General features: G+C 45.5%; 1 protein-coding gene across 4 annotated transcripts in view; it reads right to left on the reverse strand.

Annotated features, from left to right (window-relative positions):
* Positions 1–1319: 1319 nt before the first annotated feature.
* Positions 1320–18141, reverse strand: part of SEC31A (SEC31 homolog A (S. cerevisiae)) — a 42755-nt gene continuing 25933 nt past the window's right edge. For 2 of the 4 annotated variants that reach the window (XM_009083004.1, XM_009083002.1), the window contains 7 exons: positions 15127–15256; positions 13620–13931; positions 8737–8795; positions 6188–6460; positions 5680–5799; positions 2802–2873; positions 1320–1935 (listed from right to left, as the gene is read on the reverse strand). In XM_009083004.1, coding sequence (XP_009081252.1) covers positions 1756–1935; positions 2802–2873; positions 5680–5799; positions 6188–6460; positions 8737–8795; positions 13620–13931; positions 15127–15256 — 1146 coding nt within the window. In that variant the 3' untranslated portion in view covers positions 1320–1755. Of the gene's footprint in view, positions 1936–2801; positions 2874–5679; positions 5800–6187; positions 6461–8736; positions 8796–13574; positions 13932–15126; positions 15257–18141 lie in introns of all 4 variants that reach the window. The other 2 variants (XM_009083003.1, XM_009083005.1) reach the window with 2 other exon arrangements.

Here is an 18141-nt window from a genome sequence, read left to right on the forward strand (position 1 = left end):
GTTTATTTAGTCTCTTCTTGTTAAAGAAACTCTTCAATCTGTGACACATGTGGAGCACACCAAGCTGTTACCAATCTCATCTTGGGTTGGGAAGTGCAGCAAAGTACTTACTAGATCCCATGGTCCCAGCCATCAGGAGTGGGGCTAGGGATCCAAATAGTTTTCCCCAGTGAGGTAGACTGCCACTTCCTTAGTACCAGGTTCTGGCATCATCAACATCATGTTTTTGATGTGATTCAGCCAATACCAGAGCTTTTATCAAGGGCATGATGATTAAAGCAGGATAACCTGCAAACCTTCCAAATTACAGGGGCTGAATACACTGTTGTAAATATACTTAGACAAATATATTTACCTAAGTACAAGAATACTTATAACACTGCTTAGAAACCTATAAACTAGATGAAGGGGAAGAAAATGACTCCATTTGTTTTGCTAAGCTCCTGAAACAAGACAGCTCCCAGTGGATGCTTTATGCTCACCTATTACAAAATCTTACGAGGTAAGAAAATGCTGGAAAGGAAATAAAACTGTTTTGCCTGACAAATCTGTTTAGGTCACAGAAGTCAGCAGTGATTTGCATTGTCATTTATAATATTTCTTGCAGTATGTGTTGCCAAACCTACACTCCATAGGCACTGATATTTTAAGTAGTTTTCAGGCAAAACTGCCTCTTTTTTTTTCAAACATGGACGCTTATTCCAACCACTGTCCTTTCTACACAGACTTGCTATTCATGGCACACTGTTTCAAGATTTTAAAACTTAAAGCCAACTCCAGCTGTGCCACAGGAAGGGACAGTGTGCTGTGAAACTCACCTGACCCAACTTGCTAATGGCTAGCAGAAGCAGGTACACAGTGCAGCAGAGGCAACAATCTCCTGGTTCAGGGCACTGCAAGAAACAATTTGCACCTAGTTTTCACACTAAATATTCTTGTCTCTGTATGGGTGTCTTAAAACTCTGTGTTATTTCCACTCTTAGCTTTTAAAAATACACACAGATGTGTCCAGAATCCTTGGTAAACCTCTCCTTGAGATGTAACTCTAGGCATAAACAGAGAGCTTTTAGTGATAAGCATTGAGAAAGAAAAATATCCTCATGCCCAGGACACAACAGAAAGCAGCCCCACTGTACTCCAGGTTCCAAATCTCTACATTGCACTTCATAAAGACACATTTTAATAAACTTCCATTTATTGAAAATATCACATTAGCCTTTATTTAACTCATTTGCCCCAGTGCACAATTAAGCAACTTCACATGTAAATTGTTATAAGAGAACTGCAAGCAGCTTCATAAAATGAGAGACCAAATACACTTATAACATGATCAGACTGGTTTTAATCTGGTAGACAAGGAATGGTGGGGTGGAAGGAAATATTCTGGTTTAGGGTCTGATACACAACCTATCCTGTTGGTTTAACACGTACATCTGTTATTAAAAGCCGCTGTTGAGCAGTATAACATGCATCTAAAAACTGACAACATGAGACATCATCCATTAAATACACTATTTGCAGATGCGAATCATTAGGGATGGGAAAAGGATTAAAAGAAAAGCACCAGGGCTCCATAGCCCTTCTAGAACGAAGTATTTTTTTTTGCAGGGAGGGTGCAATGCCGTTTGTCAGCGCTCTACCGCGACATGCTGTGAGGACAAGAGTTTGGTCCATTTCCTGCATGTTCTGCTGTAGAAATGCACTTCTTTGGAACAGCAACCATCAAGGCTTTGCAAGTAAGTGTGCAGGGCTACTTCACACCCCCAGCTTATTGGCCTGGGTGAGGACAACTTTCAGAACTGGCATGAAAGCAGAGGTCTCGCTGAAGTTGCTGGTGCTGACGATGTGTGTGTGGATGTTCAGTCCTTCCTGGTAGTTTCGGGTCTCAATGCTCTTCACAATGTTGTGCAAACCACTAATGATGGTTGGAGAGAGCTGCAAGGAAGCCAGGCAAGGCTGATCAGCAAAAAGGAAAAACAGCACTAAAAAAACCCCCCCCACTAGTACTAGAAAAACAGATTCTGAGTGTAGCACCTTCGGGAAGGTGCAGCAATTAGGTCCTTTCTTTAGAGATAGCCTTCACAGCTGCATCACACTGGGAACAGTCACTGGGAAGTCTAACAGTAGACATCAACCAGAACATACCTTCCCTGTAGTACTGCTGAGCCCTGCAAGGCTTCTCTGCCAGCCCCTGGATGCAATTCCCCAGGCTGAGAGACCTGCTGTGACAGACTGTGGCACATGAAAAACCTACTGAGCTTTTATGCCTTTGGGGCAAAGCTAATTTCTCAGTAAACATGGCCTGACAAAACAGGATTAGATCACTCTAATCCTGAAGTACTAAGACATCTAAGCACAGTCCTTTATTCTGCCACAGATACCCTGGAAGGCTTTGGAAAAATGATCATATCTTCAAAAGTACTTGCACATCTGTCTTCCAGTGAAGCCCCAACATCTAGGTCCCCTGGGTTCTTTTTTGACCCCAAGCTGTGTGTCTCTCTTCCTGCTGGGAGCAGACAAACAGTGCCTGCTGCAAGGAGCTCTGCTCTTAGGCTCAGCACAGTCACCATTAAGACTCACAACATAACCCCAAAACACTGTAAAGTCTGCAGAGGCATTTGGGGCCAAGCAGGCTACACCTAGCCCTTTTCTAGGAAATCCATGCAAAGATCAATAAATGCATCTGAAGCACATTCCCAAAGAAAGAACAAGCACCTGCTCCATACTGCAGAGAGGTCCACACCACCTATGAATTGGCAATATTTTATTTGCGGGGAGGGAGGGAGTAAAACAGAACTTACTGTCTGTTCCCTAAGTTTGTCATATAGAAACTCCAGGCGTTTATTTGCATCATCCAGTTTCCTCTTGGTTTGCTGCAAGAGAAATAAATACATTAAAACACAGTGATTTTAAGAAAACAATATTGATCTGATCTGATTGCAAAGAGGTCCATGCAGCCCATCAAATTCCTAACAGTTAATTTCTTTGTGCTTTTCTCCCCTGATTTTGCTAGGAAAGACCAGGTGCTGTGACTGTAGTTCTCCACATGTTAACTGCTCTAATTTGCTACAGAGAACAGGAAACTGTAGAGGTGCATCCCAAAGGCCACTGGTCATTTGCAAAACCCAGTGGTATAGCTGATAAGTGACAGAATTCTGAGCTGCAGCAGTTTTCTTCCTAAGGTTCACTGGCAAAACATAATGGTAGCTGGATAAAATTCTTACTGGAATCAAGTATCCAGCAATGTCAATGAGAGCTTAAGGACACATGCAGACACTGAAGTCTAAGTATGTATAACTCAGTCATCATTTATGGCAAATGCTAATTATATTTTTCACCATGTGCTTAGTAAAGCCAGGAATTTATTTGTAAATGTCAACATAAAAACTAATAGCCTAACCCAAACTGTCCTTACAGATCCTTTGTGTTTTCACAGCTTTTATAGAGTAAACCACCCACTGATGTGCCTGGAGTTATTTTGCCACCAAAGGCTCTTAAAATAACCCCAGTATATTCCCCCAGGACCTGCAGGTACTGGAGAAATGATTTTATCCACATTTTTTTTAAAACAAACATCTACAGAAACTGTAGATTGTAATTCAGAATAATAAAACAGTAATAAAGCATCAAGGTTACAATTGCAGGAGCACAAAAAAGCTGGTGGTCAACAGCAGCAGAAATAGCACAAGAGCAATGGAACTTCCTCCTCATGAATCAGTATGCACATCACTCCATCTTCACTTAGAATAGTGTCATTTTCCCTGGCAACTGGAAATGTTTCTCTGGATTAAATAATTGCCCAGAGAGAAAATAACAAAGCCTATGGGAATGCTATAGCTCAGGGGTAAGGCAGCTTGATGGCTGCCTGCTGTGCTGGAAATTAGGGAAAGCTGTTCAGATGGCAGAGGACATAAAAAAAGAGAACAGAGCACACTGATCTCGGGCCACATGTGGAAAACTCCTCAGCAGTAGTTATGTTGTCAAGGAACTGAGATAGGTAAGGAAAAAGTAGCCCAGGAAGAGCAGATAAACTGGCTAGTTCTTGTAGACTGTCTGACACTTAGATCTGTGACTTCAGAACACTTGTTTCAAAACCTATGAGAAGGTGCACATGCTGTTTTCATTTTACAGATGGTCAGCTAGTGCAAAGAGGAATAAATTGTGTTTACTAAGCAGCAAGACATCCCTCCAGCCCAAGAAATGAGGTGGAAGTGCAAACTGGTTGTTCTCCTCACTCTTTGCTTCCTGTTCCCATTTTCCCCTCTAGAATGTACTAACTGAGTAGTGTCTGTATTTGTTCTGACAATAACTGATGTATACAGTCAGGGTGGTGTCTGTGTGCTGAAACACTTGCTCTGCCTAAGAAAATCAGAGACACTTAACAAGAAGCAGGGAAAATGTGTTGGCAGAGCAGAAAAGCAATCCCTAGGTGCAGATGTGAGCAGCAGCTTTTGCCTTCTTAGCTGGTCTGGGAGAAGGGGCAATCAGAGGAAGAAAAGGTCAAAAGGGAGTGCAGTATACTATATATATATATATATATCTGAATATGTATATGTGCATTCTACAGCCTAACCTTTGAAGAAAGGATTTTGAGCAATTGAATGCTACTGAACCTTGAGGTCTATGGACTCAAAAAGCTTCTGTAAGGGAGTATGTAGGTAAGCCTACCCTGAAACTGCAGTGCTGAGGCACAAAGGGAAAAGGAGGAGCACATACATGCAAATGCCAAGTCAAAACCACAGAGCCAGCTGAAATTGTAGAGCAGACAGAAGGCAGAAGTGACACCAAATGCCCAATATATCCCACAGGCAGTGCCACAGAGCCTTCAGACAGCTAGGCTCCCAGTCTGTGTAACAGGAGCACAAGTCTGTGCTGCTAACCAAGCACACTGAGTGCACAAAACTCTCTGCACATCTCCAGCCTGTCCTTCATCAAGCAGCTCTAAGCATGTGGCAGGCATGAGCTGAACAGTCAGCAGCTGGGTTGTGGGGTAGCATGTTATTTACTGACCACCAGAAAGAAATAAGCAGCTTTGAGAGGGATGGCTCACTTAGAAAGCACTGGCTGCCATGGGAAATGTTTTTCCTATCCAGCTCCAGGGGCTGTGTTAAAGCTGCTAACACTCCACTCCTCTCCTAACAATTGCTTCCTTTGGAAATGAGTTTGTTATCAGAAATCACAGATCAAAACCTGAGGCATGTGCTCATGTATGTGAGCCTCATCTCAGACCTGGCATAATAGCAGCTGCTTCCTGCTCTGAATACAAAGCAATTAAGCAAATACACCAGGAATGGATCACTTGGATCCACATGGATCACTTGACAGAAAGGAGGACAGCTCTCTCTGAAGGTTTTAGAATTTTAACCGTCAACATCAAAATCAATTCTAACCCTCCTTCCCTGAGGAGAGCAGCACAGGGGCAGCAATGGGCTAAATTCCCTGCCCAGAAACAGCATCACCAGGCTCTGCCCATGCTGAGAGCTCCAAGACTCAAAGTGCTCATGCAGCTGGGCTGTGCTTTGGCCTCAATTTCCACATCCAACAAGCACATGGTGCTCATGGCTGCTCAAAGCAGCCTTTAAAGGGATCAGGGGAGAGGTTGGGATTGCTGCCCATGCTGCAGGTACCAGCACGTCCACCCAAACACAGGGATACTCTGGGAACAGAGCAGTGACCTACCGGATCAGAGGCAGACAGCAGGCACCTCTGGATAAGAGCTTCAAACGTGGTCTTCAGAATAAGGTGCTCCTCAGGGATGGGCTTCTTGGTAATCTTCTCTGTTGGCAGTGCCTGCACATGCTGAGAAAAAGAGAACCAGGTGAGGCTTTTCCAGGTCACCATGCCCACATGTTGTTTTCAACTAAACCAAGTAGCATTATTAGCTAGCTTGGCACAACTCCTATTTCTTCCTCTGTGGGTGTGTGGAGGTGACATTATCAGCACCTGCTGTTGCTCCCTCTGGAAAGCTGTGAAGTTGCAGAAGGAAGCAGCTTGTTGGCCCATACTGACTATAGTATCAACTGCAAAAAGGTAGTGCCTAGGTGGAGATTACAGCAGCGAAATGCCAGCAGGGTGCAAAACTAGTGACTAAAAACTCTGCAGTGCACTTTGCAGGTACAAGAAATGCCTGGCCAAGAGCATCCAGTGACAGACAAACCAAACCCAGGCAGTGCTGGGGCTACGTTACCTGAATGGCATTGCCGATTGGGGCTCCAGGGGCTCCCTCCGTGCTGGGTTTGGAAACAGAAGGTGGCAGGATGGATGGCCCCAGGGGCTGGGAAGCAGGTGGGTAGCCACCCTGCAGCACCAGCTGCCCTGCAGGGAGGTGTGGGGGCTGGAAACTGGGGGCACCAGTGGGTGGTGCTGGAGCTGGAGGCTGCTGCATCTGAGACTGCGGATCCGCCAGCGGGTTCATGATGGGGGAAGTGATGGGCACTGGGGGCAGGAAGTTATCAGGGACCTGGAGGGGAAAAAACCCAACAATAAACAGTGCATTTATGTTGCTGTGGCTGCTACAGGCAGAGCACAACACTCAGTTCTTACAGACTACCCAACCCATGGTAATTGAGAGCTCTGGATACAGAAATAACAGTGGTGGCAACACAGGATTTCACTCTGGCTAAATAAATCCATTCCCCTGGCTGCACAGTAATAAGTGCCTTGGGGCAGCAGTATTGTCCAGTGTTTCCAGTCCTGTCCTCCCACACAGAGCAGGAGCAGTGTTGCCCAGCCTGCCCCTGGCCACAGAAACTGTGCAGCCACCTCAAGCCAGAGCCACTCTCCCTCTGCCAAGGGCACAAAGCAGAGGTTTGGTCAGACCACCACTAATAAAAGAGAAAACTAACCCACACCTACATCTATTCTTACTATCGGGTCATTATATTTAGATTTTTGTGTGTCTCACTTTCAGGGGTGTATTTTTGTCCATGCAGTACGTAGGTCACAGCTCCAATAAAGCTTCTGAAAGCCTTTCAAGCTTCTGGCACACAGGTTTGCACTAAGGCAGATTACAGCTGCATTTCAGATTCATCCCTAAGCATCTGCCAGTCTCTACATTCAGAAACATTTGGTAGAGGGAAGAAACAACAAAATGAGCTACCGGCCTCTGCTACACATCACACAGGAACCCAAACAAAATGTTTCTATGGGAATGTGAGCATTTCTTTGGGTGAACATGGAAGAAACAGAAAGATTACAGAACCCTGAATGAATGATGCTAGAATTAAGCTAGTGGTTTGGGACAGCAAAAAAGTAATATTCCCAATGCAGCACCAAAATCACTTATGAATGAATCACAGCAATAAATTTTTGAGTGGTGAATAAATTCTTAGTTAGGAGGAAAACAGTTGAAAATTATGGCTTGAGATGCCAGATGTTTCTTCTATTTTATAACAGCCCATGTGGTGAGTCATTTTATAATATCCCAAACCACCCCCTCAGACAGTGGACATAAGGGAAACAAACACAGAACCACGACTGACAGATCTGTTCAACACCAACAGGGAATGCAATGAACACAACTCATTTAGAAGGGAGCCAACCCTCAAGCCTTGGCTATGGCAAAAATTCTGGCTGTGGCACACACACACAGCAGTAGAAAAACCCTTGTTTGCAGAAAGCTGCTTCTTGAGATCTCAGGCTCAGCCGTTATTCTGACAGCTTTCTTCCTTCTACTTCAGAGCCTGAAGCCCTGAAAGGCAACATGCAGGTTGCTGTGGGACAAACATCCCAGCACTGGGGCACTCAGGAGCACAGTGTGTCCTCTGTCCATTCTCCAAAAGCTTCTTAATCTTCAACTGCAGAGATCAAAACCCAAACGGTAAGGGAGAGTTCTGCCTTCACCTTAACTCAGACTTTATCTTGCCTGCTTGAACCCTTTTTTTCCCCTCCCCACATTTTCTGTGCTCCAGAATAACTCTTGCTTCCCAAATGCATCAGGGTCAGCAAGAGGCAGATGACAGTGACTGCTGTGGAGATACACCAGACTTACAGCAGCACCAGGGGATGAAAAGGCTCACTCTGCTCCATGCCAAGTGTCCCCAGTTATTCTGCCCTAGTGCAATCTAAATCCGTTTTACAAAACTACATTATCTCCATCATGAAAATTGTCTTACTCTCAACAGATCTCTCAGGGTCAGACCCTTAATCAGGATAAATTGCTTTCAGCTCCGGCAAAGTCAATAATCTACAACACTTTGCACAGCCTCATCATTTCGCCTAAGCATCATCTCTGGCAAAACTCAGCTGCTTTATTGCAGATGAAAACAGTCAGAAGTATTTCCTTCAAACCAGGATCAATGTTGTTATTAACAACCACAACTTTAGCAAAAAGCCACTACCTCTTTAGAGGCTTAAATATTTTGAGAGAGATAATGCATACTGGAGAGGCATAAAGGCCATTCCTGATCATGAGGTGTTGCTTTGCTAACCCTTCTCTTTCCTTCTCCTGCCAAGAAGTTTCCCAGGAACAGCTTAAACCATTGCTTTTTCAAGTGATCAGCACTCGATTGTGTTGAGGAAGGATTTCCTAGAGTACCTTCTTCTTCTTGGCAGCTCTGTTCAGGGTGGGAGGGTCGTTCCAGCCGTTCTGAGGTCCTAGGACAAAGAAAACAGAGACTGTGAGTGCCTCCCTTCTCTTTCCTTCTCCTGCCAAGAAGTTTCCCAGGAACAGCTTAAACCATTGCTTTTTCAAGTGATCAGCACTCGATTGTGTTGAGGAAGGATTTCCTAGAGTACCTTCTTCTTCTTGGCAGCTCTGTTCAGGGTGGGAGGGTCGTTCCAGCCGTTCTGAGGTCCTAGGACAAAGAAAACAGAGACTGTGAGTGCCTTGGAGGAGGACAGTGATGCCTTCTTGAGTTCAGCTGGGCCAGCTCCCTGCCACAGCTCTAGAGCCTGCCCTCACCTGCCTGCTCCTCTGCCCTTCCTTGAGGGCTAGAACAGCTCCTGTGCCAGCCAGAGCCTCCCAACACCCCTGCCAACAGACTTTTTGGGCTCTGCACCCACTGTGCATGTTTGGCATCTTGACCAACTGTTCTCAAGTTAATAACTTAATTATTAACTTTTTCTTTTCTTGCAGGAGAGAAAAAACACACAAAAAAAAAAGCTTTGAGCAGACATGCCCTTTGAAAAGGCAGGCAGTGACCTACCATGCCCAAAACACAGCTCTGCTGCACAGACTGTAGATGTGAAGACAGCTCAAACATGACAGGCATAAGAGGCAACAGGAGCCTTAAACATTTCAGGCCAGATTTACCCAACCACCCCAGAGAGATACAAAAGAGCCATAAACCCACCCAGGTTTCCCCTTGTCAGCTACAGCATGTTTTTAGGTGCTTTGCTTCCCAAAGCAGAGCTGCTTGAGCAAGGTGGGAAAATCTAGCTGTCTGCACCAAGGGCGATTTGTTTGACACTGGAAGAAGCAGAGGATATCTGAGCAGATTCGCTCCAAGTCTGGGGTGTTGTTCTGCTCTTCTAAGACAGCAAGGTCTGTGCAGCTGCAAGATTTGTACCCCCAAGCTCCCATTAGTGCATTAGAAATAGCTGCCCATGCCATCACGGCACACACGTCACCAGGACCACAGCATTTCATCTCGGCATTACCGCGGCCGCGCCGAGTAATCAGGATTTATTGCACAAAGCCACAAAAAGCCAACAAAACCAAATCCCTGCTCAATGGACTTTTTCACCACAGTGTTTTTCACTTAGCAGATTACAAATTTACCTTAGGCAGCAGAGCTTAACATCACTGCAGAATTTGCTCAATTAAGCTGAAATTTCGTTTGCTCCTGACCTTTTGTTAAACGAGTTCCACATCCAGAGCATGTTAAAAGGGGTAAATGAAAAACAAATTAAAGCCCCTTTCACATCTGCTTACTCTTTAACTAAAGGCAGTGCCATCTCCTGGCAGCCATGTACCCCCAGGGCTCCTCTAATTCCTCCCTACCCAGAAAATCCCGGAGTACTTCAGATACTGCTGCAGTGCTGATAGGGGTAACACATGAAGAAGATCTCCCAGACTGTTACTGCTGTTAATTTCCTGGAATAATTTGCTTTTTTTTTTAAAAAAAAAAATGGAAAAACAGAATTTGTTTCTGTGGTTAAAAACTCCAGATATGTTGTTATTGGTTTTAATTAAGGAATTAAAAATTGATTTGATTCAAGTCTAATTGGCAAACAGCATCACACTTAATGTTCTCTGATGAACGTATGAATTACTGATGTCTGTTCAATTAACGCAGTGGCTGTAATTATTTTCAGGTTAGGTGGTACCTAGTTCACCTGTGAAGGGACAGGCCTGGTCTTGAGTTGGTAGGTTTTCTGCAGATAAAATGCAAAGAGAACTAAAAAAGGATATTCTTCAAAAAGAATAGAACATTTGGTCTGTAATTTTTGATTAGCAATTTAGTTTCAATAAGCATGAGAAGTCAGGTGAAAAAACACCTAACCTGATTCCAATGCCAGTTTAGAGACAAGTCATTTGTTCAAACCACTCTGTGGAATTGCTTTTGCCCACTGTCCCTGAACACAAGGCTGTTGCTCTTTCCATGCAGCAAAGCAGTGTTTCTAGTTGTTTCTAACAAACGTTGCAGAGTTCTGGCCCATTTTCTTATCTCTTCTGATGTTCTCATTTTCTATTCCAGTGCAGACAGACCATTACTCTTAGCAATAATCTTCTCCACATTGTTGTGCTGTTCCAGAAAGCTTTTCAAGAGATGCTTAAAGTATTTGACTTTAAGGTGAATATCCCAAGTATTTTCCCCAATCAAAGCACACTCTCAACTCCATGCAGCCCAGCAACAGAACTATGTTTACACAGCAGCTTTACACTCAGACAAAAAGACATGTTGCCTGCTCAGACTGAGCAACAAATCCAAACAGCAAAACAGTCAGTAAAGCCTTCACCACTTCAAAGAAGAACTCTGGGGATAACTCTCATCCCTAGGGTTAGTCTGATGTGTTTATAGCTTTGGTGCAAACCCTTCCTTTAGCCCAGAATTGATCTATCACATTTTAAACAAAATTTAATATGCTGAAAATTAAAACTCCTTTGAAAGCAGGTTCAAAGATCTATCACAAAACTAAGCAAGAGAGGTTAAAAATTGAATTAAATGTGGGCTTTTCTTGTTTATTGAAACTCCAAGAACAGCTTAACATACTGATGTTGTATGTGAAGCATTTGCAAGCAACAGAAGACATTTATAGAACTGTTTCTTTAAGTGCATCTTTAAATCCAAGCCAGCTCAAAGGTCAGGTGTCTTTTCCAGACATCAAATCTGAGATCTTTTTTCCTCCCTCTCTCACCAGTACCTTAACTGAATCCCATTTGCAAAGTGAAACATGGTGTTCCCAGGTTAGATCATCAGCACACACAAAAGCAAATCACTTCAAAGCCAAGATCAGCATCACTAAACACTCTGCACTAGAACATTCAGAGTTACAGGTGAGATCTACTTCTAGCTTCAGACTTTTTTGGGTCTAGGGGACGTTGTGCCAAGGCATCCTTCACTAAGCGATGCAGCTGCTCAGAAAATATGTTGGCAGTTAAGCATATTAAGCATGTACACTGTTGTTTCTGCATTTACAAACCAAAGCTTTTGACCTTCTTGTTTGTATGCTTGTTGAAAGGTGTAATTAAACACGGGAAGAGAACAGAGTGTGCTCTTCAGATACCCTGTCTTTTTTTCCATAGCTCTCCAGCTGCAGGCAGTTTGGGTTCCTGAAGGTTTGACACTTTGTACTGGCTACCTTCTCACCACAGCTGCTGGGAAAAACATAAGCAGCATTGATAGTTCTGAGTTTTATAATAAGCCTAAAATGAATGGGAAATCTGGCAAGGCAATGAAGGTAACAAATGCTTCAATGCCCTTGTATTAAAATGACATAGGCAGGAGTTGTTAAACAACTATCTGTGTGGATTACATCCTTTGACAAATAATTAATGTTCCTAATTCCTACTGTCCAGAGCATAGAGCTTCACCCACTCTGAGCACACCACACGGGCTATGTGACTTCCCTGCACAATCTGAAGTGCTGCCAGTGACGCAAGTTGAGTAGTAAAATGGATAAGAAAGAACAATGTTCTTGTTCCTTGCATTTATTTGGAGGTGCAGAAGCTATGCTGTCTGCATTATAATGTGCTGTTTGACAGTCCAGGCCTAGAACCCTATCCATCTCCTCTTTCTCTGATCATTTTAATAATTCCTCTGGCTTGCAAATTAAAGTCTGATATACCCTGTAACATGGGCTCAGGAGAGGTCGGTACAGCATCTCCAAGAACAGAGAGAACACCAAATCTGGCTGCATGATGGAGGAAAAAGGTCTTTTCTCCTCTTGCAACCCTACACCAGCCTTGTTTTGTGACAGAGAAAAAGACCACTTCTCCCCAAAACACAAGGGGGTGTGTGAAGGCAATGCCATGAGAGGTGTGAGCTGCCAGCCTAACTGACACCAGGAGCACCTACTCATAAGACTTATGCTGCAAAATGCCTTTTCTGCACTTCTTCGCCCCAACAGACTTTTAAAATAAGAGGGGGAATCACAGTGGTTCATTAGGGCCTGCCAGCAGAGTCAACACCCCTGAAACATCCCTCAAACCTTGCCTAACATTCCCTCCACTCTCTGCTTCCCAGATCTGGTCCTTGACTCTTCAGCTGCACCACCTGGATGTGAACTATGTTTGTGACCAGGTTTAGAAAAGGACTGGCTCATACTTCCTGCACTGACACATGCAAAGCTGCTGCTTCACAGGCTGCTAAGTGAAGAGACAGGTTTGTTATGGCAAGAGAGGTCACTGTCCCAGAGCAAACAGTGACACCTAGAAGCCACAAGCAGACATCCAGCCCCACCTCAGTGAGTGTTCTCTCACCAAGCATGCTCAAATGTGCTCTTGTGTCAGCCACACACACATGCTTTTAATTGACATTCAGCAAAGAGACATTTCAAAGCATTTCTAAATCACTTCTGATTGTCTTTTAAGGCACTCACGGCTACAGTAAATACCACTGCACTAAGTGGGTAGAGACAAAATAATGGAAGTTAGCTGATGCCACAGGAAATGCTGTTTGAATTAAATATGCTGCCAATATTGGGCTTGAAAGGCTGCTCAAAAACCAGGGACACAGAGACAAATTACATTGGCAAAATCATTCTGTGAGGAGAATTGGGATCATCTTGTCTACAGCAACTAGGAAAACTTGCTCGTTTTTGTATTTGGCTCTCCAGCCCCAGAGCAGGTTTTGATGCCAAACTCACGAGGTTAAAACTGTGCCACTAGCCACTCATGGCCTCAAAACAGGACAATGCTGTAGCATTCTGTCTTGAGCAAGGCAAAAGCTCTGTGATTGTGGCAAGGTCTGACTCATGAGAGAAAAATAACTTCTTACACTGCTCAGCTCACTGCAGCAATATGGGCTATCACTGCCAGAGATGCACAGGGATGATGAAGTGTTCTAGAAATGCTTTGAACTGATCTCTAAGCAAAAGCAAACTTTGTACAGAGCATTCACAAGGAAAAGGTGCATACTGCAGTGAGCCCTCCCCCCCTCCCTGCCTGCCCCCCCGGTCCAAGCGCAGACCTGTTCTCTGCGATGCAGGAAGGTCACTGGTTGCAGGCAGAGTACCTGTTGGTCCAGTAGGTAATGCATAAGCCACAGAAGTTGCTGGAAGTCCTGGCCTGCCATGCTGAAAGGATGTGCCAGAAGAAGGACCAGGGAAGGAAGAGACGGGATTCAGGCTGGTTGGGGAGGGTTGAGGCTGCCCGGGGTACAGCGGGGAGGGCATGGAGTGGGCAGGGGCAGAGGGCAGGTAGGGAGAGGTGGTGTTAGGGGCAGGGTTAGGGTAAGAGGCTGAAGCAGGGACAGCGATAGGCTGCTGAGGCTGATAGAGGGCTGGTCCCCCTGTTCCAGAGGAGTACTGCTGTGTGGCCTGATACGCTACAAACGGAGAAAAAAACAGTCAGTCAGTGAGTTCATAACAGAGGAGCAGTTTCATCTGTCTCCACTTCCTTCTTCACCTGACTCACCTCTTTCCATGCCCCTACCCTCTCACACCACTTACCTGCCCAGCCAAATCCTGGCTCCTACAGCTCTGCCTGCACTTATAGGACTGCCCCAAACCCCAGCCTGCCACTTGGAGCAGGGAGCCTCAGCTTCACAGACTTCTGCTCTCCCACACACCCTTTCCAGCCCAGAGCCACCACATCACTTGGGGTGGGGCTGTGGCACATGGGCACTGCTGTTTTCTGGGCCACTGCAACCCTCAGTGTCTCTCAGGGAAGGGAAAGCCCTGCCCCAGGTTGGCACAAAGGGAAAGCCTAGGCCAACAAAATAAACAGCAGATTCTGGAAATGAATATAAACTCACAGCAGTTCACCGTGGGCTCTGCAGCTTAACTTCACTTCCTCTTCTCTGCCTATCTATGCCCATTTTTCCTCTCTCATACCTGGTACTTCCAGTCCCTGCTTTGAGTGTGCCAGTGCTCTGCCCCCTTCCCCACTCACTTCTACTACTGCCCTTGTTTCCTCATCCCCTTTCCCATCTGTGAGACACTGGCACAGGTTGCCCAGGGAGGCTGTGGCTGCCCCAACCCTGGCAGTGTTCACAGCCAGGTTGGATGAGCCTTGAGCAACCTGCTCTGGTGGGAGGTGTCCCTGCCCAGGGCAGGGGGTTGGGACTAGATGATCTGTAAGGTCCATTCCAACCCCTAAAATTCTATGATTTTACAATCTTCATGGAGCCCCCGTGAGAACAGGATAGCCCAGCTACACAGAGATGAGTTGTGTCCCTCTTTGCCAGACCTGTGCTGCTTCTCCAGGACTCAGACTTCGGAATGTCTGACCCCAGCACACCCTTGAGAAGGGCCAGCTGAGCAGTGAGTCTAAGAGCTGTGGGTAGATACCTTCTTAGCAGAGGAGACAGTGTTTGACAGAGGGTGTCTAATGTCTCGACCCCACCAAGAAATGACAATCCTTGGATGTTGTCTCAGGAGTCTTTTTCCCCTCAACAAGAAACGTGGGACTGGCTTGGTCTGAACACTTCCAACCTCAAGCAAGGGACTAGTTATCCCCAAGTAAATGCAGCTTCATCTCTGCTGGTGGGAGGGAGGAGAAGGGAAGCTGCTGTTACTCACTTTGTGGGTATGTTGGCCGTGTCCCTGCTTGTGAGTACATGCTGTAATTGGAAGATGCAGCTTGCTGTGGTGGCATGTTGGGGTTAACAGCACCTGGCATGATAAACCCTGGAGGAGGTGGGTTGTCTCCCTATAAAAAAAAAAAATTGCAGGAAAAATGGTTGGGAGAGAAAGAATTTAGTCAGCAATGGTAATGAAGTGCTGAATCAGAACTGTAACAAAATGACCAATTCATGTTTCAAGGTCTGAAACCACATTCCCTGGAAGAACCACCAGCACAGGGGCAAATGCCTCCAACCACCCCAGTGCCCTAGGGCACTCAGCAGAACACTGAAAGCACAGCCTGTATGTGCAGTGACTTGGGCAGCAAGCAGAGTAGCAAACACCTTCCTGCACAAGGAAGAGGTCCTTGCCAGCACTGCCTGGTATTCAGGCAGTCTGAGGAGCACCCTGACATCCACAGCTTTCAACTGAACAACTTCAACGTTAACTCCGAAGCCTCTAATTTCCACAGAAAAGAGGAACAGGAAAAACATCATCATACTTCAAATACTCCAGTGTGGGGCAAGGGCTGGGAAGGCTCAGGTCACACTGAGCTCCCACTCAAGGCTTTCCAGAGCCATTCATCTGGGCATTGATGGAAAAAGAAGTAACAAGGTGCAGAGGAGCAAAACTAGAGCACATGTGGAAGCTGCTCCTTCTGTCTATCTGCACCAGACTGTGTCAAGCACCCAGACTACACCAGGGGACATACTGGGGTGGAGCAGGGGCTCAGAGAGGAATAATGAAGGTTATACCTGTGTGTCAGAGGGACAGCCTGCAGGAGGATGGCTGGGAAGGGCAGTAGGAGTTTTGTTACTCCAGGTAGTGACAGTAGGGGCAATTCTAACCTGAATCGAACAAAGAAATACCAATCATGGAAAACAAAACAATAAAAAAGTCTAAAGGGTTTCACAAAACGAGATGCAAAGAAGTGAAGGCAAGAAGGTTTGCATGCTGGCACTTGTAACAGCCATAAAAATCTCAGAGGAAGAAGGAAAAGTGCATTCAAGACAGACAAAATCACCGTGCACTGGTGCCAAAGTGAATTGCAGAGTGAAGACGAAGCACAGCAGAGGTGCAGCTACTACAGGCTGTGGAGCAAGTGCAGTGTTATATGTGCCAGTGAGCCAGGTCTCTCATCACATTTTCCTGCTGCAGAAGCAGTCCCCTGCCATTAGTCCATGACACTGAGCATCACTAACCACAGCTGCAAGTCCCAGGTTCCATGTTAAATTCAAACACACTGTCCTACACTACAGCATTCTGTTTAAATTGAGCTTAAGACGAATTAAAAAAGGTTAAAAATCTGATATTCAGCTCTTGTACATGCACAAGTACACATCCTAATGGTAACTGCTTCCCAGCCAGTCTCCTTTAGCTCCTTTCCTCTATCTTCCTTCTTTGATGCTCCAAAGTCCTTCAGTTCCATGAGACCACTTCTGCCTTTCTGATGGGGCAGAAACTAAGAACCTCCTATGCCTGTGGCATCCATGAGCAAGAAGAGGACATGCTGACCAAAAGCAAGATGCTGGGCACAGGCAGAGGGAAGCTGTGCCCCTGCAGCCCTGGCTGGGTTAAGCTGACTTCAATATATGTGTCTCTAACCCCACACAGTGCTAGGCTAATGGTGCAGTCAACTGTACAACAACCACTGTTAATGTCTGCATAGCTCATCGCTGGAGTCATCTGAAAGGTTTTTTCACTCCCTTTCATGCCTGGTTTATTCAGATGAAACAGAGGGTTCAAAAAACCTATGCTGAAAGGAATCCAGGTTTTAAGTATACATTCCTATTTGAGACAGCAATTAAACAAAGGCTGCCTCAGGCTTGACTAAGTCCTATGCATATACTTTCTTAAAATGAAGTCAAACTCAAATATGTAATTTTTCTTCATTCTGGTTCATCAGCATACTGCTGGGCACTTTTCTGACATCACATCTGTCCCCATCAAGCTCTTCCTGCTGGGAATTAACTCCCTGAAAAGCCAAGAACACAGCAGGTAACTCACTCAGTGTGCTCGTGGGGTTGTGATAGACCCAGCCTTTTATTAGTGAGCAGGGCTGGCTGAAATAATAGCTTGAGACATTCCTGAAACAGTAGGAGAAAGAGGAAACTGTGTTTCAAAAAAGCCTTTCCAAGATCTTTCCATCTAGAGGAGAGCTGCTATTCTCCACAGCCAAATGGGGGAAACAGAGCATTGCTTCTCAAGGCAACTCATTGGTTACAAGGAGGAAGCCAAGGACACAGACAGGATAGTAGAGTTGATTACTGACAATGATGCATTTAAACCCATAGGCAATGGTGTTAGCAAGGTAATCTTGGATGAAAGCTTTATCCTTTCTGAAATCTACATTGCTAACACCCTGGAGAGAAGGCAGAGGCACACTATTGTTGACATCCAGAACTCCCAACTCCCCCCAATCTTTCAGCCCTTCTTCTTCCCTGCCCCGTTTTTATGGCAGGCAGTGCTTGAGGGCAGCACAGACACACAGCTCTGCTTGTGCCAATCTCCTCTGTGTAAGGAGAACACCTGCAGCACTGATACAGCTCTGCTCTCAGAAAAGCCCAGCCCAGAGCCCCTCTGTACAGCAAGACCAGATGAGCTGCAGCACTGTGCTGAGGGATTAGAGACCTGGCCATGCTCTCTGAGCATGCACACAGCCTAACCTGCCCACCACACCACACTGTGGTGATGGCCAGTGTGTTCTGTTGCAGTGTCATCCTCAGATTAGAGATAAAACCAGGACATTTCCATTCCCCATTTCTCCTCTCCCTTATTAGTCTCATACTCACCAGGTCTTTCTTCTAGTGCAGCTCACTCTCAGCCCAGACCTGCTTATGCCCCTTTACACCTGGCTGGGAAGGTGTTTTCATAGCAGGCTGTACCCACAGCTGCTGAAACATGCCCTCAGTTTGCTATTGCCATGGCTCAGCAACTTCTGCAGCCAATGTCAGATCAGGGCTGGGGGCAGGA

Source organism: Acanthisitta chloris, unplaced genomic scaffold (assembly GCF_000695815.1).
Source record: "Acanthisitta chloris isolate BGI_N310 unplaced genomic scaffold, ASM69581v1 scaffold15209, whole genome shotgun sequence".
NCBI classification, from domain to species: Eukaryota; Metazoa; Chordata; class Aves; order Passeriformes; family Acanthisittidae; genus Acanthisitta; species Acanthisitta chloris.